This window comes from Elephas maximus, chromosome 13 (assembly GCF_024166365.1).
Source record: "Elephas maximus indicus isolate mEleMax1 chromosome 13, mEleMax1 primary haplotype, whole genome shotgun sequence".
Classification (NCBI taxonomy): domain Eukaryota; kingdom Metazoa; phylum Chordata; class Mammalia; order Proboscidea; family Elephantidae; genus Elephas; species Elephas maximus.
The window spans coordinates 77,202,166-77,225,163 of NC_064831.1; the positions used below are offsets into that span (position 1 = coordinate 77,202,166).

The window sequence follows — 22,998 nt, forward strand, 5'->3', positions numbered from 1 at the left end:
GAGAGCGTTAGGTGCTGAAGTCAGAGCGGTTGAAGATCATGATGTCTTCCCTGACACCTCTCCTAAACACACCAATTAAAAGACGGAAACATAAAATAAGTTCTGTCAGCTTCCGTAACTATATTCTTAAATTGTGGCGCTTATCTGTAGCATACTTTTAAAATTTTCTTATTTATTTTAACATACAGGTAGGGATACATACCACTATGCTAGCAACGACTATAGCATACTTTTTGTTGTTGTTTACTTGTCTGTTGCCTACCAAGAACAAGAGAACCCTAAGATAAGGATTACCATGTTCATCCTTGCATTCCCACTGCTTGGGAAATTTGGATTCTGTGTTGGGTTTAAAAATTAACCTGATGAATGTAATTAATATCACTAAATCGTACACATAAAAAATGTTGAGTTGACAAATGTTTTGTTATATATATACTTACCACAATGAAAAAATTAATCTCTTAGATGCACATTTTATTTTTACTTGTAAGTTAAGTCTTAAGGAGAAATATCTTTAGATGTGTTCCTAATTCCAGGAGGATCTTCAGTCTTTTATATTAGCAGAGCTAACTGAAGTTAGATCAGTGAGGTCATAGAGGGTTAATTATCTCAAGGGTGGTGAATAAGCTCTGCAACACTGAGCGAACACGCACAGTTTTCTACTACAAAATTTTAATGGTTGTGGTTTCATATTACAAATAGGCATAATCAAGGTTAAAAGTCAACTGTCGTTGGACCTGTTGATATTTTATAGGAAATGTCTTTGTTCCTTTTGGTGGACACACTTAGAAATTCTACTTTATGGTGGAAAAGTATAGAATTAAGTATGGATTTAAACAGAATTTTGTAATATCTGATATTCACTAATCTTCCTTTCCTTCCTTTCTAGCCAAAACCAAACCAGTACTTTGCATTTTCAAAAACTCCTGTGTCAGCAACTTGCTTAAGGTTTATTTTATGACCCGGGATATGGTCTGTCTTGGTGACTGTTCCACGTGCACTTGAAAAGAACGTGTACTCTGCTTTTGCTGGATGGAGTGCTCTGTAAGTGTCAGTTAGACCCAGTTGGTTGGTCACGTTATTCAGTTCTTCTGTGTCCTTGCTGATTTTCTCTCTGTTTGTTCTATCGATCACTGAGAGAGGACTGTTGAAGCCCATGACTGTAACTGCGGATTCGTCTCTTTCTTCTTTCAGTTCTGTTGTTTTTGCTTCCTGTATTATGCAGGTCTGCTCTTTGGGCATTTGGATTGTTAACGTTTTCTTGTTGAATTTACTCTTTTATCATTATGTATTATCCTTGGCATTTTTTTTTTGAAGTCTATTAATATTAATGATGATACTAAATAAAACTGATTGCATATAGCTACTCCAGCTTTCTTTGATTAGTGTTTGTGCAGCATATCTTTTTCTATTCTTTTACTTCTAACCTGCCTGTGTTATATTTGAAGTGAGTTTCTTGTTAACAATATATGATTGGGTCCTTTTTTTAAAAAAACTTATTCTGACAATTTCCATCTTTTAATTGGTGTATTTAGACTACTTGTATTTAATAAAATTACTGATATGTTTGGATTTAGGTCTTTGGATTTTATTATTTGTTTTCTGTTTGTTTACTCTTTTTTTGTTGTCTGTTTCCACTCTTCTGCTTTCTTTTGTGTTATTTGAATATTTGTATTGTTGCCATTTACCTATTGTGTTTTTGACTATATGTCCTTCTATACTTTTTTTTTAGCAGTTGCACTAGGAATTAAAATATATATACTTAACTTTTCACAGCCTACTTAGAATCAGTATTTTACTACTTCAGGTGGAATGTAGAAAACTTACCCTTTCTTTTTTACATTATAGTTGTTTTGTGTGTTTTATCTGAAGTCCCTAGTTGGCCAAACGGCTAAGCACTCAGCTACAAGCCAAAAGATTGGAGGTGCAAATCTACCCAGTGGTACCTTGGAAGAAAGGTCCGGTGATCTACTTCAAAAGATCACAGTCACTGAAAACTGTGGAACACAGTTCTGCTCTGAAATACGTGGGATCTCCATGAGTCAGAACTCAATGGCAGCTGGTTTTCTTTTTGAATATATTTTATCTACATGTATTGTAAACCCTATCAGACAATGTTTTAATTTTTGCTTTCAACTTTCCAACATTTTAAAGAACTCAAACGGAGAATAATCTGTATATCCAGAGGAAACCCTGGTGGCATAGTGGTTAAGTGCTACGGCTGCTAACCGAAAGGTCATCCGTTCGAATCTGCCAGGCTCTCCTTGGAAGCTCTGTGGGACAGTTCTACTCTGCCCTGTAGGGTCTCTATGAGTCGGAATCGACTCAATGGCAGCGGGTTTGGTTTTTTTGGTATATACCCAGATATTTACTATTTAAATGTTATTCTTCATTCTTGATGTTCCAAAGTTCCTTCTGGTGTCATTTCTCTTCTGCCTGGAGAGCTGCTTTTAGTGAAGATCTTCTGTCATTTGATTTTGTTAGTTTCCCTTCAGTTGAGAATGTCTTTGTATTACCTTTTTCCTGAAGAATGCTTTTGCTGGACTGGAATTCTGGATTAACAGTACTTTTCTTCCAGTACTTTTAACAGTGTTCCACTTCCTTCTGGCTTCTGTGATTCTGATGAGAAATCCACAGTCATTCGAATTGCTGTTCTTCTGTAGGTGACCCATTGTTTTTATCTGTCTGCTTTCATGATTTTTACTTTGTCATAGTTTGGCTCAGCTTGATAGTGACGTGTCTGGGCATGTATTTCTTTGGATTTATCACCTTTGGGGCTCTCTGAACTTCTTCAATCTATAGGTTTATGTCTTTTGCTGCATTTGGGAAGTTTTCGGCCATTATTTCTTTAAATTTTTTTTAGTACTGTGGTATTTCTTCTTCTGGGAATCTTAGGACATGGATGTTTGACCTTTTGCTATTTCTTTGTAGGTCCCTGAGGCTCTGTTTATTTTTTTCAGCCTTATTTGTTCAGATTAGATAATTTTTACTCCTCTGTCTTCAAGATGACTGCTTCTTTCCTCTGTTGCCTTCATTCTGCTGTTAAGCCTATCCCATGGTTATTGTATTTTTCAGTTTTAGAATTTCTGTCTGGTTCTTGTTTATATCTTTCTTTGTTGAGACTTTCTATTTTTCCGTCAGTTTCAGGAGTATTTGTTATTGCTCTTGTAGCATTTTGGTAACAGCTACTTTAAAACCTTTGTCAGGGAATTCTAATATCTGTGGCATCTTGACATTGGCATCAGTTGATTGTCTTTTCTGAGTTGAGATTTTTCCTGTTACTTTATATGCTGAGTAATTTCGGGCTGTATCCTGGACATTTTGAATATAATGAGACTATGGAACTTATTTAAATCCTGTGGGAAATAGAAGGAGCTCCGGTGGAGTAGTGGTTAAGTGCTTGGCTGCTAACCGAAAGATTGGTGGTTCGAACCCACCAGCTGCTTGGTGGGAGAGAGACGTGGCAATCTGTTTCCGTAAAGATTTACAGCCTTGGGAACCCTATGAGGCAGTTCTGTTCTGTCCTATACGGTCTCTAGGAATTGGAATCAACTCATCAACAATAGGGCTTGGAGAGTGGCGAATAGTGTTATTTTTGGTTTGGCACGCAATTGACATATTTAGCTTCAGGCTGCAATTTTCAACCCAGCTTCTATAGTCTGTGGTTCCAATGTCAGATCAGTTTTCAAAACCTTTGCCATGCTATTTGAATCTGTCTTCATATGTGTGTTACTCAGTGGCCAGTCTGAGATATGGGCGTTAATCTCTTTGTCAGTTCAGTTACCAAAGTCTTTAGTATGATGGTTAGGAGCAGATCCACACATGTATGGCTTGGGGACAAGCCTGGGAGTTCATAAACATCTTTATGGGTTCACCTCCCTCTGTATGATCTCTTCAAGTACTTTCTTGTTCCTTGGGGGTTTCTTTTCTGATGCTTCAGTCAGAAAGCTGGAGCTTTAGTTACCCTGCCCTGGTGGGCACTTCAGTGACTATGCAAACAGTGGGAAGACCAGAGAGAAAAAATGGTAAACTCACTGTTGGCTCAGTGGTACTTTCTAATTCACCTATCACTATTTGCTTTTCATAGTCCTTGAATACCTGTTGCATGTATTCTCTCTAGATGTTATACCTGGGAGAGAGACGGTGGAGTGTGCTTATCTGCACCCCTCTTACCCGGCCACAACTTCTTAACGTTTTTCATTAAATACCCTTGAGCTGTGTGGCCTGTGATATAGCTTTGATTTGCTAGTTATCAAGGTAGAATAAAACGTTTGGGGGGCCTTAAAATAATGCCATATAATAGATGTCCAATAAATATCTTTTGAATGAGTGCAAGTTGAACGTGGTTCTTACCCACTGTGTAAATTTGATGCTTTGGTAGCTTTATTCTGTTGAACATTCCCAACAACTAAGCATCCTTAGAAGATATCCCTGGTGAACCAGATCCTTCTGTCAAACCTGTGTCTGGACTCAAGTGTCACGACAATTTTCTGACTAAGAATTGGGAAGGAGAAATGCTGCTTGCTGTCATTTTGGGAGCTCCTAGTTTCAGAATATAAGGAGAGGAATCTATTTGACTTAAATGTGTTTATATTTTGGTAAATTGTGTTACAGCTTTTTGACTTCTGCTTTGCTTTTCCATGCAGAGATGTGATAATGGACCATCATGCTTCCACCATCAAACCTCGAAGAATCCAAAACCAAAATGTCATCCACCGCTTGGAACGCCGGCGGATCAGCTCAGGCAAAGCGGGTACCCACTGGCATCAGGTCCGAGTGTTCCACCAGAATGTCTTCCCCAACTTCACAGTCGTCAACGTTGAGAAGCCTCCTTGTTTCTTGCGTAAATTCTCACCTGATGGACGCTTCTTTATTGCTTTTTCCTCGGACCAGACATCTCTGGAAATCTATGAGTACCAGGGCTGCCAGGCAGCAGAGGACCTACTGCAGGGGTATGAGGGGGAGATCCTGTCCAACGGCAATGACCAGCGGTCAGTCAATATCCGGGGCCGGCTCTTTGAACGCTTCTTCGTCCTGCTGCACATTACCAACGTAGCAGCCAATGGTGAGCATCTGAACCGGGAGTGTAGCCTCTTCACTGACGACTGCCGGTGTGTCATTGTGGGCTCAGCGGCCTACCTCCCGGACGAGCCTCACCCTCCTTTCTATGAGGTGTATCGGAACAGTGAATCAGTGACCCCCAACCCACGGTCCCCTCTAGAAGACTATTCCCTCCATATCATTGACCTTCACACTGGCCGCTTGTGTGACACTCGCACGTTCAAGTGTGACAAAGTGGTCCTGTCACACAACCAAGGGCTGTACTTGTACAAGAACATCCTGGCCATCTTGTCAGTGCAGCAGCAGACCATCCATGTCTTCCAAGTGACTCCTGAAGGCACTTTTATTGACGTGCGAACCATTGGTCGCTTCTGCTATGAGGATGACCTGCTTACCGTGTCAGCTGTTTTCCCTGAGGTTCAGCGGGACAGTCAGACAGGCATGGCCAACCCCTTTAGGGATCCTTTCATCAATTCCCTGAAACACCGGCTGCTGGTGTACTTGTGGCGCCGGGCAGAACAGGACGGTAGTGCAATGGCCAAGAGGCGCTTCTTTCAGTATTTTGACCAGCTGCGGCAGCTGCGTATGTGGAAAATGCAGCTTTTGGATGAAAACCATCTGTTTATCAAGTACACTAGTGAGGACGTTGTAACACTGCGGGTCACAGATCCATCACAGGTATGAGTGAACTCTCCTGCTGTTTACTCTTCCAGTCTCCTTGACAAAATGGGAAATCTTCATTCTTTGTCTATGGCCAGTTGCCTAGAAATATACATTTTATGTAGTCTTTAATTTTTTCTCTCCTAGGGCTCAGTCAAACTTAAAATCAGCTCTATTTTTCTCTAGTCCCATGTATTTGGACAAATGGGAGCTAAATCTCAAACTTTTGACTTTTTTTGGGTGAATGGGGCACCAAATTACTTTATTTAAAGGAACGGTACACATGATAGAATTTAAGTGGATGTTTTGGTACAACTGACAGAAAAGGTAAACCCAACGTGCATGCGCTGTCTTGGTGACCATAGAAGTCACCCCTGTGGCTATGAGGAAGCCAGGCTAAAGCTTAGCCCTCTCTATCACTGTCTTCTAGGGTGTGTGCTTGTCAAAGAGATTCCCTGTGTTATGGATTGAGTTGTGTCCCCCAAAAATGTATGTCAGCTTTGCTAGGCCATGATTCCCAGTATTGTGTGATTGTCTACCATTTTGTCATCTGGTGTGATTTTCTTATGTGTTGTAAATCTTGTCTCTGTGATGTCAGTGAGGCAGGATTAGAGGCAGTTATGTTCATGAGGCAGGATTTAATCTGCAAGATTAGGTTGTATCTTGAGTCAGTCTCTTTTGAGATATAAAGAGAAGTGAGCAGAGAGACAGAGGGACCTCATTGCACCAGACAAGAAGAATCAGGAGTGTGTGTGTCCTTTAGACCCAGGGTCTCTGCACTGAGAAGCTCCTAGACCAAGGAGAGATTGATGACAAGGACCTTCCCCCAGAGCCAACAGAGGGAAAGCCTTCCCATGGAGCTGGCACCCTGAATTCAGACTTCTAGCCTCCTAAACTATGAAAGAATGAATTTCTCTTTGTTAAAGTCATCTACCTGTGGTATTTATGTTATAGCAGCACTAGGTAACTAAGACACTCTGACAGGCCAGATTCCAGGATCCCCATCTTGTGCAGGGTGGTTACATAGTCACCCAATTCCTTGATGGATTTCTCCTGCTCATTTAGGTAATGCGTCTCAATGAAGTCACACAAATGGGGGTCATTCTTGTCAGTGGCTAGTTTGTGCCGTTCCAGTAGTGACTGACTCAATGCTTTTTTCCAAGTGTAACATACAGTCTATTCCATTCAACTCTCTCTCAGTCATTGTAGCCTGGTTTCCTGATAACCTGAAGGAGGATTTGGCCGTGTCGTTGCTTATGCAGCTTCATGAGTTTCTCAGCATGTTCCCTTTCTTCATGAGATTGGTGATGAAAATACTTAGCAAAATTCTTCAAAGCCACATCATTGTGGTCGAAGTAGTAAGACATGGACAGGTAGCATAGGAGGGTTAGAGCTCCTGGTTGATCTGCCAGTTGATGGCTGCCCCTGAGTCCTAGTTGTAGTTCTGGTGCATATGTGAGGAGGACATGGTTGTCTTGGTGGGTGGCTGAGGAGAGGAGGCGATGACCACACAGCACTGGAGAGGCGGTGGGGGCCTTGGGGCAGTCCAAGGGTGCTGTGAGGAGGTGGTGGAGGACTGGCTTTGAGCAGCTGGTCAGGCAGCAGCTGGGGAGAGCTGGGTTCCATCCAAGCACTGTTGAGTCAGGAAACTGTGGCAGCTCTGCAAAGAATGTCTCAAACCGTTGAGATTTAGGTAGTCAACTGTGGTTATTATCCTATCGAAGTGCACAGCATTTCAGTACCCTTGAGATGGAAGCCCAGGTGCTACAAGGTCAAGGTTTGTTCTTCCTATGGACAATCTTGTCTTGATTTTGGAAAACCAAGCTTATTGGTCTGGCAGTTTTCATTTTGATAATGGGAAAGGGTCCACCTTACCAAAAAAAAAAGGAAAATCCTCTAAAAACCTAGTCTCACTTTCATGATTAAATGGTTAATGACAGTTCACTTCTTCACAAAGTTTTATTCATAAAGTAACTAACAGGTAAGCTTACAGCCTTACTCTGACTGTGCCCACTTTCTGGAACATAGGTTGTAGAGCTGTGAAAAGATCAAAAGGAAGCCGAAATTTCGATCCACCAAGTGATGAGGATTGCAGTGTCCTGACGGTTTTTCAGTTTGGATGAAAAGTGTTGGCAAAGGGAGAGAGGCATTTCTCAGAGAAGGAGGAATAAAATGGTGTCTAGAGCACAGAAACTACCAGAACTCTTGGATTGAAAACATCAGTTTGAAATTCGATGAAATTTGGGCATTTCTCTCTCTTGCTCTCTTTTTTTTTTTTAGGCAGTGCATAAATGGGCGTCAGGTTATTGACCTCCAAAGGCTTGCATTCTGTTTAGGAAGATGAAACTATCACAATTCAACACAATAGGAAGCAGACAGTTTATCACAAAATTGGAACAGTGAAGCATAGAGGGAAAAGCATGGATGTCCTCAAAGCTAGAGACACCCCATCTGAATTCTAGCATTACCGCTCACTGGCTGTCTTGTGATTTTGGGCAAGTTGCTTAAACACTCTGGGCCCCAGGTCACACATCTATAAAATGGAGATAAAAATTTCTCATTCTGGGGCTGTTATGAAAATGGGCATTTCTCTTTGAGAAGCTGTCCACTTTGGTGTTGACCAAGCAAGAGAGCTGCCTTTCTGTATCTTTGTTCTGTTTGCCTCCACAGTCTCCTCTCTCCACATTGTCTCCTTAGATACTAGTTTGGAAATTCAGAACAGCCAGCAAACCAGTAGCCCACAAAGCCAGCTGAGTCTGGTATCTCCCATTGACCTGGAGCAGATCCTGCCATGAAGGGATACACAGTACAGGGCATTATCTAAGACCTCACCAGCCACCTGCAGTAAAATGTTTTCTGACATTTTTCTTTTGAATCCTAGCTTGTGTGTTCTGAAGAATAGTGGCGGGGGTAATATGACTAGGGAGAATTTTTCAGCTTGACCTGGACTCTGTTTCTTCCCTAACAATGGGGGAGTCACTCACTGAGCCATCCTGGGTGAGCATCAAGTTTCTTTTATGTATCACGGGAGATTGGTGGTAGAGCCCTTGACCTCTGTACTCTTCTGTCCTTTATTTCCCTGTCTATCCTGAAGAGAAGCTAGTAAATATTTGTGTAATTTTATATTCACCTAATTATGAGAGATCCTGGTGAAGCCCTGATGTGATTAAAGTGTTGTCCAGATCTGTAGAAAGGACATGAGTTAGTCTTTTATTTAGGTTTGTGCTATAATTACTTTGTTATTTTGGAGGGAATAAGTTGTCTATGATTGCTGCATTTGAGATTATCTTGTTTGCTTTTGCTAAAATGTGACCTGCTTTTTTCTTTGGTCTGGTAGCTACGATTAGTTGTAGCTAGAAACATTACTAGGGTTCTGTGCTTTGCTTACAAAGTCTGTAACTTTAAACCCAATCTCTCTGCCCTAGTTGTCCTCCTCCTTTCTCCCCCTGTTTAATTTGATAGGTTCCAATAAGGTTAATGAGTGAAAAGTGCATGAAAACACAAAGCCATGATAATGTTAAGGGTATTATTCTCAGGTTACCATCCAGCCTTTTTAATTTTCAGCCAAATTTAATTTCCAGGTGACCGCAAAAGCCATGTAATGTAAGCTCTGGGAAGGACTAATTACTAGTAAAATAGGTGGGCCAAATGGCTCCAGAAATTGCAAATGGAGATTTAGACTCAATCCTGGGAGGGGGGACTGCTAATCCTACTGTTCTGAAAACTTCTAGAGTCCTGTGGGAAGCTCGCAGATTAATTCACACTGCCATCTCACTGTGGCGAAAACTAAGGGTCCTTGGCGCTTCCTTTGTTAGGCAGAGCAGAGCACTTGAGGTTTAAAGGAAGAGGGTAGTCACCTAAGGGCCTATTCAGAAAAGACAGTAAAGCTGCCACCTATGGCATTTGAATGCTTTTCACGGTCCCCCTTTGATCTTAGTTGCTACAAATCTTAAATGTATTCTACAAAAGTTTTTGGCCAAAAGCACATTTGTGAAGAAAGAAATGCCTCTCTGATGTCTCATTTGTTCAACAGCAGTACCCTTGCCCAGACACAATGTACTTGCCTGAACACAATGTACTTAAGACGCCTCTCTGCATGTTAGAAATATTAAGAGGGAAAAAGAGACGTCCCTAAATTGAACTTTCAACTGTATGAACACAGGAGAAAATAATTTGCCAAATGGCAGCCCCAGGCTGCAAATCACTTTCTCAGCAGGAAAGAAAATTAAATCTGGCATTTAAAAAAAGTGTTTTTTATTTCAGGGTGGGTTGGGCAGCAAGTAGGGGAATAAACACTTGGAAAGAAATGTATTGAATTTGTACAGTTTGAAATGAAAGATTGAAAATCATTTTGTACACATATGCTGGCCAACTCCGTAATTTTAGCAGTGCAGTTACTGTGGGGAATTTGGCCACATTGAGGCTCTCGGTTGGTGAAGCCCACTCTGGCTTCTTCCTTTCCCAGAAACGCTCGGAGCCGCGTTTCCGCCTAGTGCTCTAGCTGAGGTGTTTGCTCGTTTTATTTGGGCATCTTGAATTTCAGCCAAATGCTGTTACCTGAGCATGGCATTGTATTCAGCTGTCCCATGTTGTTGTTAGTTGCTGTCGAGTAGATTCCGATTCAAGGTGACCCTCTGTTCTTCCTCTGCAGGCATCTTTCTTTGTCGTGTACAATATGGTGACAACAGAGGTGATTGCTGTATTTGAGAATACATCAGATGAGCTTTTGGAACTCTTTGAGAACTTCTGTGACCTCTTCCGTAACGCTACCCTGCACAGTGAAGTCCAGTTCCCCTGCTCAGCTTCCAGTAACAATTTTGCAAGGCAGATCCAGCGTCGGTAAGCAGTTCCACCAGACTTAGTTTTACTTCAGAAAAATTGTTGGCGTTGGACTAACGGTCATTTCCTGCAGGAAGCCGTCCCTTATCCCTCCGCCCGCTGGGACTGGGTCAGGGCCGTGTGTTCTAGCCTCTTGCGTCCACCGACCGTCCCGGCTCTTCTCTGGCCGGCAGCACCTGTGGAGTTACTCTGTATTGTCTGTGACTCCGCCTAGACTGTACCTGAGCCGCAGAAAGCCAGAGACGGTGCCTGTGTTGTTTGTTGCCATGTCCTCACCCAGTACACTGCCGAGATTTAAATATTTGTTAAATCAGTAAGGAAATCATTTTAGAACTTTTGGCTAAACACGGTGTATTGAACAAATGCATTTATCTTCTCTCCATCCCGAAACCCTATAAAAATGACAGGGAATAAGAGGTACAAATCTGCAAGAACAAAGAATGGGAGAGGAGACGATTGGAGACAGGAGACATCAACACAGATTTGGAAGCTGAAAAGGCAATGGATAAGTGATGTTTCTGCAGAAACATGCCTGCAGAGGTCAGTCATCAAGAAACAAGCCTGACTTTCACCCTAGCACTCTGTAAAGGTCAGGAGATTGGAGGCCTTAGGTAGCTCTGAAGCAGGGTATGAGGTAGCCTGAAATCAGGAGGTTTGGGTGACTTTTTTTTTTAATAATTTTTATTGTGCTTTAAGTGAAAGTTTACAAATCAAGTCAGTCTCTCACATATAAGCTTATATACACCTTACTCCATACTCCCACTTACTCTCCCCCTAATCAGTCAGCCCGCTCCCTCCTTCCAGTCTCTCCTTTCGTGACCGTTTTGCCAGTTTCTAACCTTCTCTTCCCTCCCATCTCCCCTCTAGACAGGAGATGCCAAGACAGTCTCGAGTGTCCACCTGATACAAATAGCTCACTCCTCATCAGCATCTCTCTCCAATCCATTGTCCAGTCCAATCCATGTCTGAGGAGTTGGTTCCTGTCCTGGGCCAACAGAAGGTTTGGGGACCATGACCGCCAGGATTCTTCTAGTCTCAGTCAGACCATTAAGCCTGGTCTTTTTATGAGAATTTGGGGTCTGCATCCCACTGTTCTTCTGCTCCCTCAGGGGTTCTCTGTTGTGCTCCCTGTCAGGGCAGTCATCGGTTGTGGCTGGGCACCCTCTGGTTAATAATATATATGTGTGTGTGTATATATATATATATATATATATATTTTTTTTTTTTTTATTTTATTGAGCTTCAAGTGAACGTTTACAAATCAGGTCAGACTGTCACATACAAGTTTATATACACCGTACTCCCACTTGCTCTCCCCCTATGAGTCAGCCCTTCCAGTCTCTCCTTTCCTGACAATTTTGCCAGCTTCCAACTCTCTCTATTGTCCCATCGCCCCTCCAGACAGGAGATGCCAACACAGTCTCAAGTGTCCACCTGATATAATTAGCTCACTCTTCATCAGCATCTCTCTCCTACCCACTGTCCAGTCCCTTTCATGTCTGATGAGTTGTCTTTGGGAATGGTTCCTGTCCTGTGCCAACAGAAGGTTTGGGGACCATGACTGCCAGGATTCCTCTAGTCTCAGTGGGTGACGTTTTTAAAAGGAATAGCCAGACCCTCTAGATCCTTCCCCTTAGCGTGCACTACCAGATGAGGCCCCTTCCTCCACCTGGGCGAAAGGCAGGAGGTTTACTCAGGTTCATGAGGCATAGCTGAGAGAGAGCAGGTGAGATATGTCATAGTGAAAAAACAGAGAAATTAAGTGAAAGTTAACTTACTGAAGGATGAGACTCCTGTCCCCTACCACATTCTGACATCCAGGCGTATACTCCCCAGGAAGGTGAGTGATTTTTCCCTAAGGAAACTGATCAAAAGTAGAGACCTTTAGACAGTGACATTGGAACCCCTTTGCAGTACACCTAGGTCACACTAAATTGATACCCGCCAGTCAGCAAAGTCCTCCTGTGAATGAAGGTTCCTAATAATCATCGTAGTACGTTATTAGGAAATGATTGGTTACTTTAGGCCAAGAGCCCAAGCTAAATCCTCCTCTAGTAAGTTAGTGCTCATCAGATTTACAGCGCTCAGTTACTTCCCCAACCTTAGCCAGTTATGGAAAGTATCAGCTTTAGGTCCCAAGCTAGACCTGACCAGAGTGGTGGGTGAATCAGAATAAGTACTACTGCCAGTGGGGAAAAGGATCAGAGCATATCTCTTTCAGTGCAGGGGCATCATAAAGATAGTGCCAGCTCAGAAACAGATGGCTATCGATTTTCAGACAGCTGGATTTACCTTTTCCTTCTTTTTCTCTGGTTCACACGAATCTTCTGCGTTATTAGCATCTCTGTTCAGTAAAGGGGAACCTGGGTGCCATAGTGGTTAAGTGTTAGGCTGCTAACAAAAAGGTTGGCAGTTCGAACCCACCAGCCACTCCTTGGAAACCCTATGGGGCAGTTCTACTCTGTCCTGTAGGGTAGCTGTGGGTTGGAATCAAATCAACTTGATGGCAATGGGTTTGGGTTTTTTTAATTCAGTGAAGGAGGAATTTTGGAAGCAGAACATGGATCAGATTTTTTTTTTTTCCATTTTGGAATAAATCATCTATTTAAAGTTAACTTTAAAATTCAGCAGATCATTACTAACAAATAACAAAAGGAATTAAGGGACTAGGTACAAAACAAACAACAAAAGCAAGGTACACTCAAGTCAGAACATGAAGAAGTCACTAGTGGGTAAGCTCCATGAGGTCAGGGGTTTTTGTCTGTTATATTCACTGTCCTGTTCGCAGCACCTAGGCCAGAGACTGGTACATGGGAGGAGCTTAGTAAGCATTTGTTGAGTGAGTGAAGTCATCCAAGAATTAGAGGAAACTATGTTTTCTGAAAATTATTTCAGAATGCATCTGAAATCAAGAGAAATTACAGGAAGCCCCAGGGAGGAGCAAATAAAAGTTGTATTCTAGCTTGGTGATCTTCAAAATTTTCCTCCATACCACCAAAAGATTTTGAAAAACTATAGATACCCTCACACATTTTTAAGTTGAGCCCTTTTTTTTTTTTTTTTGCTATTAAGTTTAAAGAGTTTCAGAGGATATAATTTCCAGCATATTGGTAAACATTAACATTTACAAATGAAATTGTTATAGCACTCTTTTAAATGTAGCCAAGGAATCTGAATACCATAGTAATTTGGTCATCAAGTATTTGATACATAAAATACAGAACAAATTATTCCCACGCTGTTGGAAATTTTATATTGTTTTGAGTTTATTAATTCATCTGCCTAATCCATCTGCCCTACAAAATTATATCCTAATGTAGTATATTTTACTGAACACCATATCATACATTGCTGCATTGAAAATATATTGTAGGTATAAATTGAAATTATTTTTTATTTCTTGTGAACACATGGTTCTAAATGCTAAATTTTATGGTATCTTGGTAAGAGTAAGATCTTTGGTAAAAGTAAATGAAAATGGGTCCTTTATGGCTCAGAATAAATGTTTAAGAAAAAAGAAATAAAATGGACACCAAGAGTAGCAAATCATTTAAGGAAAGTCTTTATCACAAGAAATGGAGATCAGAACAAAACCAACAGAGTGAAGAATAAGGAAGCGATACTGTATTCACTGAAGCAACAGGAAGCTACAGAAACAGGAACATTCCTAGATACCTAGGTGTTTTTAGAAATTTAAAATATGTTAGATAGTAGTTGAACTCTCCAAGAAAGTAGAATAAAAAGGGAAGGAAAGTGGAAGCTAAACGATAAGAAAATTAGAGGTATCAGCTCAGGAGGTCCAATATCTGGCCAGTTCTAGAAGGAGCAGTAGAGAAAATGGAGAGGAAATTATTAAAGAAATAAGACAGTTTTCCAATACTGAAGGACATGAATTTCCAGGTTGGAAGGCCCATCCAGCAGTGTGCTGGAGCTGGCTGGTACTAGCTCACAAGAGCCTGTTGTTAAATTTTCGGTAATTTTGCAAGCTGATTGTTAAAATACAGCCATTATTAAGAATTAAATTCTATATAAAAAACCTAAATTTGAAAACTAAAGCCATAAGATTCCTAGAGAACAAGCAGGGGCAACGCTATCAGGCCTAGCTTTCAACAGTGGATTATCTAATGCAGTAACAAAACCACAAATAGCAAGAGACAGAATAAATAAATGAGACCTCACAGAAATTAAAAACTTTTGTTCATCAAAAGACTACCAAAAAAGTGAAAAGACAAGCTGTTTACTGGGAGAATATCTTTGGGAACCATGTAACTGCTAAGAATCTAATAACCAAAATATGTATAAAACTTCGACAACATAACAACAAAAAGACAACCCAATCATAAAATGGGCAAAGGACCTGAATAGACAGTACACCAAAGAGGACATTCAAATGGCCACCAAACACTTGAAACTCAGCTTCATAAGCCATCGCAGAGATGCAGAGCAAAACCACAATGAGATACCATTTCACTCCCATGAGGATGGCTGTGATGGTTAAGATAGTGTGTCAGCTTGGCTGGGCCACGATCACTCCTTCCCATGATTGAATCTGTTGAGTGGCCAATCAGTTGAAAGGGAGCTTCGTTGGAGGTGTGGCCTGCATCCAAATATAAGCTTTTTTGCTCACTCTGGATCCTGTGGCTGCCTCCTGTTTGTCTGACCTCCAGTTCTTGGGACTTTAGTTGCCACCTTGTCTGCAGAACTTGGGGTTCCTCAATCTTCACAGCCTGAGAGCAGGAGCCATGCTCTCCGACCTGCAAACCTTAGATTTGCCAGCCCCTACAGCTCAATCCTGATCTTGATCCACGGACTTGGGATGTTCCAGCCTCTACAGTTGTGTGAGCTGTTTCCTTGAGATAAATCTCACTCTATATGTATTTATATGCTTTACTAGAGAACCCAGCCTAAGACAATGGATAAATTAAAAAAAAAAAAAAAAAAGAAGATAACAAATGTTGGCAAGGATGTGGGGAAACTGGAACCCTTACCAGTTGCTCGAGAAAAAGCAAAATGGCACAGTTCTTGTGGAAAACAGTGCGGCGGTCCCTAAAAAAACGAAAAATAGAACTACCATATGACCCAGGAATTCCACACCTAGATGTATATCCAAAAGACTTGATAGCAGAGACTCAAAAAAAGACTTGCACGCCAATGTTTACTGCAGCACTATTCACAATGGCCGAAGGTGGAAACAACTTAAATGCCTATCAACAGATGAAGGAATAAAATGTAGTATATACATTCAATGGAATACTACTCAGCCAGTAGGAGAAATGAAGTCTTGGTACCTGGTACAGCATGGACAGAGCTGAAGACATGATGCTGAGCAAAATAAGCTATCGCAAAAGGACAGATATTATATAATTTCACTTATATAAAAAGACAACAAAGGCAAGTGTATGGAGAGGAGAGTTTATTAGTGGTTAGCAGGGGTGGAAGGGAGGAAGAAAGGGGGATTAATGGGATAGAAAAATCACATTGAGTAAGAGTAGGGCTGCACAGCTGATTATTGTAACTGCTGTCAATAAGTTGTACACCAGTGAAAATTGGGGAAAGTTGTGTAATACATTTACAAAAATGACACACACAAAAAAGAGTAGCTGCTGAGGCTGCTTATGTATAACCAAACATGGGATTTGTTTCCTTGGCTTGGAGGTTTAGAGTCATGGTTTCATGGAACATCCCAGTTAATTGACCTAATAACATGTTTAGTGCTTCTGTTCTACCTCCTAATTTGTTGCATAGTGCCTGGGTTCTTAATATCCAAGGCACAACAATTGATCTGTATTCACCTGGAGCAACAGAGGAAGAAGGAGAGCCAGGAATAGGAGGAAGATATGGAATGTTTGCTAATTGCCTCCATGAACAACTGCCTGCTTTACCATGAGACCGGAAGAACTGGATGGTGCCAAGCTACCACTACTGAACATTTTGATCCAAGATTCCGTAGAATCATGATCAAAAGGGGAAAAATGCAAAATAGAATTTTAAATTCTCATGGACTCTAGACTTTCTGGAGCCATGGAGGGTGAATGAACCCCTGAAACTGTTGCCCTTAGATAATCTTTAAACCTTAAACCAGAAATATCCCTGGAAGTCATCTTAAAACCAAACCGTAGTTTAGCTTAACAGGTGAAAAAGGCCAGCCTTGAGCATTATGTTCTTTTAAGAACTATCTATATGGGATCAAATTGATAACAGTGGCTCAAAAGATTAGATGGGAACCTTAGGGGGTATGCATTTATATTAATGAGGGAAGAACAGCTCAGAAAAGGAAGGTTAAAAATGGTTGCATAACTGAAAGAATGTAATCAGTATCACTAAATTATACATGTAAAAACTGTTGAATTGGTCTGTGTTTTGCTGTGTATATTCTCAACAACAACAACAACAAAATAAAATTTAGGGAAAATATAAATTCTATAAATTTACAATCAAATAAATTATATTAAAAGCGGAGGTAGTAAATATTCAACATGCTTAATGTCCTAATTATTTTACTGTTATTTGTGCTCTTAAGTTTACTTATATCTGTTTTATCTGTATGGTGAAAATACTATATAATAGTGTGCTACTGCACATCTCTTGACAACTTGATGTTCAGTGATAACACATTGGTAGTTTGAAATTGGCCACAGCAGAAGTATTTACTACACAGCAGTTTTAAGTGCTAGGTATCGTGTTTTTGTTGTTGTTCCTGGAGAAATAATCATTAAGTCGTTGTTGTTGTTGTTAGGTGCCGTCAGGTCAATTCCAACTCCTGGTGACCCTGTGTACAACAGAACAAAGCACTGCCCGGTCCTGTGCTATCCTCACAATCATTACTATGTTTGAGTACATTGTCGCAGCCAGCGTGTCAGTCCATCTCGTTGAGGGTCTTCCTCTTCTTCACTGACCCTCTACTTTACCAAGCATGATGTTCTTCTCCAGGGATTGGTCTCTCTTGATCACATGTCCAAAGTATGTGAGATGAAGCCTTGCCATCTCGCATCTAAAGAGCATTCTGATGATTAAGCCTTTACTGGCACATAGTTGGATCCATCAATTACCCATGTCTCATGAATGAAAAAAAGCCCTACACTGAGGCATATCATCATGAAACTTTGGAACATTGGGGATAAAGAGAAAATTGAAGAAACTTTTGGAAAAAATATACATTGCACATGTAAAAAGTAAGGCTTCAGAATGGCATCGCACTTACCACTAGCAACACTGAAAGCTAGAAGCCATTGGAATCATGCCCTCAGGCTTCTCTGAGAAAAATTATTTTTAATTTAGAATTCTATATACAAATAATGGGGTAGAACAAAGATATTTTTCAGACATGTAAGTCTGAAAAAATTACTTCATCCCATGTATCTTTTCTAAGGAAGCCTCTGGAAGACCTACTTATATCACCAGTAAACCAAGAAAGAGTCTAACAGTGGAGAAAGGCAAAGAGAATTGGGAGGATGATGGTAAAGGGAAGTTTCAGAATGACAGATCACCAGTCAAAGTAGATGGAAGCAGGAGAGTGGAAGAGTCCAAGAGGAATCATTCGGGAACAGAATAAAATGGTTAGACCAGCTGGTGGGTTTGAGTGTGTTAAGATGAACTTGTCAGTTCCATTCTAGTAGAACTGTCATGGTAGGCCTCATTGAGAAGATACTTGGGCAAAGATTTTGGAGGAGCTCAGGGAGCAAGCATATGGATATCAGAGGGAAGGATATACCAAGTAAAAGCAATAGCAGATATAAAGGCCCTGAGGTGGGAGGGTCTCTGGTACACCTGAGGAACACCAAGGAGGCCAGGGTGGCTGGATTGGAATGCACAGAGGGCAGAGTAGGAGGAGATGTGGGCAGAGACCAGATGTGGAGGCCAGACACATAGGACCCTGGAGCCCATTCTAAGCCTTTTGGCTGCAACTATAGATGAGATAGGGAGCAGTGTAGTGTTGGAGCAGAGAGAGGTGGTCTGATTTATGTTTTAACAGTGTTTCTCTGCCTGCCGTGTTACGAATAGACTTGTCAGCAGCTAGGGTAGAAGCAGGGGGCACCAGTTATGAGACTGTTGCAATTATCCCATAAATAAAATTATTGCAGTCTGTTTTCTGTCACTAGGATGTAAATGCTGTTTTGTTCACTGACACGTCCTGAATACGTAGAAGAATGCCTGGCATATAAAAAAGTGAATTGAAAAAGAAAAAGCACTTGCCGTCAAGTCAGTTCCAGCTCATGGCAGCCCCTCATGCTCTGTAAAGTTTTCTTTTTCGCACACCATATCTTTCTTTCTTTCTTTCTACCTAAATGAGTCGGTAACTGGTTGAACATAAAATCCTGCCTTGGTTCAGAGTATTCAGGTACTATATATGACCAAACAGTTTAAGATGCTTTTCCAAAACTTGACTGGCATGCAAATTAACACTTTACAGAGTGATCTGATAAACATAAGTTTCACACAGCTCTTTCCCTTCCAGGGGAAAAGGCCCCTGGGTTTGAACACACACTTGCCATCACCCCTACAAATGTGCATACTTTCAACCCAGAATGCCAAACGGACACTGGCTGAAGGGTAAGTTTTAGTTTTACGTACAGAAAAATCATCTTTGTCTTTAGCCCACTTTGATGGCAAGTTCATTAGCTTTTGTCTTTTCTAGCTTAGCACTGCGAGCCACAGATTTGGGACCCAGGACATTGCCTCCCCAGTGATGGTGGATCTTATCATGTCTTTCATTGTAATTGGTCCTAATAGTTTCCATCCGCTTAGCCACAGCCCTTTGTCTTCCGAGTTCACCTGTGTGAAGACGATGGGTGGTGCAGGTCTTTTTGTGGACTAGCCATCCCAATCTGTCCTTCCCTTGATGATGCAGTAGGGAACCCCCATTGTATGACACAAGGCAGGCAGGAAGACAACCAGCTCAGTGAGGTCCATGCCACATGCAGCTAGACCTTCTGGCTTTTCACAAGGTAATGACAGTATTAACCCTAGCTCGAAGGACAGGAGGTCTCTTAATGGGGACATCCCCTTTGCCAGCAGCTTTCTTCTCATCCGGGGCCAACAGCCTCTGCTTCTCTTGCTTTGTCTCTGGTCTTGTGAGTCAGCTTCAGCCCTTGATTGAGTAGCTGTCTGGTGGTCCAAGGCCTGGGTGAACTGGTTAATGGTGGGAGGTGCTTTTAGCTGCTTTTTTAAGAGGATAGCCTTTTGCCGCTGCAGCCAGATGTAGTGGGGCCATTTGACAAAGCAAGTGAGGTCCCTTTTGGGTTGGGCGTCATGTCCGATGCCAAAATTCTTGGGCCCTTTATCGAACAGGGGATTTACCGTCTTAATGATCTCTTGCTTCTTGACGCAGCAGAGGCCGGGGCCACCTTTATTCCCCTTGGCCTTCTTTCCTTTTGTCATTTTGGGCATCTGGATGAGAGTTCCATAGGATTTTCAAAGGCTGGTTTTTCAAAAGTAGATCACCAGGCCTTTCTTCCAAGGAGCCCCTGGATGGATTGAAACCACCAACCTTCCTTTAGTAGCTGAGTGCTTAACTGTTTGCACCACCCAGGGACTCCTTGGCACATACTAAACCCGTTGCTGTCGAGTCAATTCCGGCTCATAGCGACCCTATGGGGGAAAGTAGAACTGCCCCATAGGGTTTCCAAGGAGCAGGTAGTTGGTTGGAACTGCCAACCATTTGGTTAGCAGCTGAGCTCTCAACTATTGTGCCACCAGGGCTCCTGCGCCCTCAGTAATTTCTTGATTGAGTAATGGTGGCTATCAGGGTGGTAGCATTGAGAGTGGTAAGTAATCAATTCTAGTATAATGTATTTTGAAGGTAGAGCCCAAAATAGTAGTGAAGGATGGGATATGGCTGTGAAAGAAGGAAGTCAAAGATGATTCTAACTTTAGGAAGGAGTTGCCATTAAATTGCGACGGCAAAGACTGTGGGTAGAGCAGGTTTGGGGGGAACATAAAAAGTTTTTGAGTGGAGAGGTCTAGTAGTTTCTCAGGAAGGAAGGAGTGATGTTTGTGTCAGATCCACATGACAGGCCTAGTAAGATGAAGACTGATAAAAACTACCAGATTTAGCAACGTGGAGATCATTGATGACTTTAGCAGACCAGTTTCAGGGAAACGGTGAGGGTGAAAGCCTGTTTGGAGTGGATTTAAGAAAGAATGGGAGGAGAAGAATTGGAGACAGTATAGAAAACTATTTTGAGGAGTTTTAAGTGGGAGGAAGAAGGTGGCATGTTTGTATGCAGGTGAGAATGGTCCTGTTGAGAAGGGGGAATTGATGGTTTAGGAGAAAGGGGATGCTTTTGAGAGGGGATGGGTCCTAGTGCACAGGTGGAGGGGTTGGCTTTACCTGGGAGCACGGACAGCTGTATAGGTACAGATGTTGGGCAGATGTGCTGATGAGAGCTTTGAAAAGTCCTCTTCTGATTGCTTCTATTTGCCAGTGCATGGTAAGCAATACCATTAGCTGAGAGTGAACACAGAGGAGGAATTACGAAATCGCCACCGAAGAGAGTAGGAGACTGGCTGGACTGTGGGAATGTAGCGTGAGCGTCCTACAGCATTAAGGACCCACTTGAGGTTCATCATCATGAATTTAAAGTGAGCATTGCTGTATGTTTTTCTCCAGCTATGGAATAGGGAGAGAGTTCAAATTAACTAGAGTTGTAGTTTTTCCAAGCAAGAGCCACAAAGCAAGAGAGGACAGAGTTGTCGAAGATGAGTGCAGTTTTAATGATTGACTGGAATTTAAGTTGGCAAGGAAGGAAAGACATGATGAGGGTGTAGGGCGTTAAAAAGTTGGTGCAATCAGTGGATTGTAGGTCCTTTGGGGTTGAAGGATTGTTGAAGTTGGGATTGTTAGAGGGAGTGAGCAGGAAAGACGGAGAAGGCGGTTGGAGAGTGCTCGGCCCTGAGATGGTGGAGGGTTTGCAGTAGCTTGTAATGAGAAGGTTGAGGGCATGACCTTGGGAATGTGTGGCTGAGACAAAGAAGAGGTCAAGGAACTACGAGGTTATGGTATTGGAAGGATTATCTGTGAGAATTTTGAAATCACCAAGAATTAAGACAAGCGTAGCTGGACGGAGTGACAGTGAGCTCTGTGCTAAGCTCATGAAGATGCCACAGGGAGTGACTGTTTTGTCCTTTAGTCAGTGGGGAGCATGGACAATGGAGGGGGTGGTGCTGCTAAGGAATAGAGACTGCCTCAGCCTATTGATTGTCCCAGATGCTTTAATTTGTGATCATCACAAAGCCATGGGCCAGCCCCGTCATTTTACCTTTTGAAGTCAGTGAACTAGACAGGGTTGGGCGTGAATTATGAGATGCAGCACTAGATCTTTGCTGAAAAGGGGCCGAAAACCGAAGAACCTAAGATCTTTGATTCCACTTCAAATGGATGGGAAAGAAATCAGTCCTATCTGGGTCAGGGCTTAATTTTATGGTTTACGCTGAGGCTGTGAACGTTGTTATCCCCAGGAGTAATGGAAAAGCAGTGTGTGTGGGAGCTGAGAAGCGGTCATGTTCATCTAGCACCACCAGTTAACACTGGAAACAGAAATCAGAATCTGGCTAAACAGTCTTTTTGGCCTCATCAAAGTTAGGGACATTGAAATTTTTTATTCCAGTAGTTCTTACTCTATTCATATTCTTATTCATAGTTTTCTCATCTGGACAAAAACGGTTATTTATTATATTTTCCCGTTGACTATTAAACCATATTATATGCTTTGATATACAGATTTAAAAAAAAAGCAGTATCGTTAGCAACATTCTTCCTAAAACTATACCAAAAAAACCCAGTGCCATCAAGTCAATTCCGACTCAGCGACCCTATAGGACAGAGTAGAACTGCCCCATACAGTTTCCAAGGAGCGCCTGGCAGACTGGAACTGCTGACCCTTTGGTTAGCAGCTGTAGCTCTTAACCACTACAACACCAGGGTTTCCTTCTAAAACTATAGGAAAGTAAAAAAGAAAAAAAAATAATCTAAAACATCCTTACAGAAACGCAGCTATTAGCATTTTGGTGTACTTCTGCCACTCTGTCTCTCCTTTTTTTAAGACTTCAGTGAGTTTTTGTTTTTGTGTTTTTAACCATACTGTATTTATAGTATTGTAGGCTACTTTTTTTACTTAGCATTATAATAAACATTTACCCTGTTACCATATATTCCTTAAAAATTTTAGTTTTCCATTAAGTTTTTATTTTTCCTTCAGTTTTTCATTATTATAAGCAATGTGAACACAGATTTTTCTGCAGTGAGGGTTGCTTCCTTAGGATAAATTTCTAGAAGTATAGAGATATTTGGTCAAAGGGTATTAATTTTAGTATTTGTCTCATCTGTGAAAAATAGTTATTCCATTATTTCTAGCAAAGATGAGTCGGGTGTGTGACTGTCTCTGTGTGGCTGTTCTGGCTCCCGATGCTCCTGTAGGGGTGGAGAAAGCTGGGCTGTTC

At 41.6% G+C, this 22,998-nt stretch overlaps 1 protein-coding gene and 1 pseudogene across 5 annotated transcripts in view; one reads left to right on the forward strand and one right to left on the reverse strand.

Annotated features, from left to right (window-relative positions):
- DET1 (DET1 partner of COP1 E3 ubiquitin ligase) overlaps positions 1-22,998 on the forward strand; it is a 41,469-nt gene that overhangs the window by 10,280 nt on the left and 8,191 nt on the right. For 3 of the 5 annotated variants that reach the window (XM_049905924.1, XM_049905925.1, XM_049905926.1), the window contains 3 exons: positions 890-1,044; positions 4,647-5,739; positions 10,373-10,560. In XM_049905924.1, the coding sequence (XP_049761881.1) occupies positions 4,657-5,739; positions 10,373-10,560 (1,271 nt within the window). In that variant the 5' untranslated portion in view covers positions 890-1,044; positions 4,647-4,656. The remainder of the gene's footprint in view (positions 1-889; positions 1,045-4,646; positions 5,740-10,372; positions 10,561-22,998) is intronic. The other 2 variants (XM_049905927.1, XM_049905928.1) reach the window with 1 other exon arrangement.
- Positions 18,923-19,944, reverse strand: LOC126087969 (60S ribosomal protein L7a-like; annotated as a pseudogene).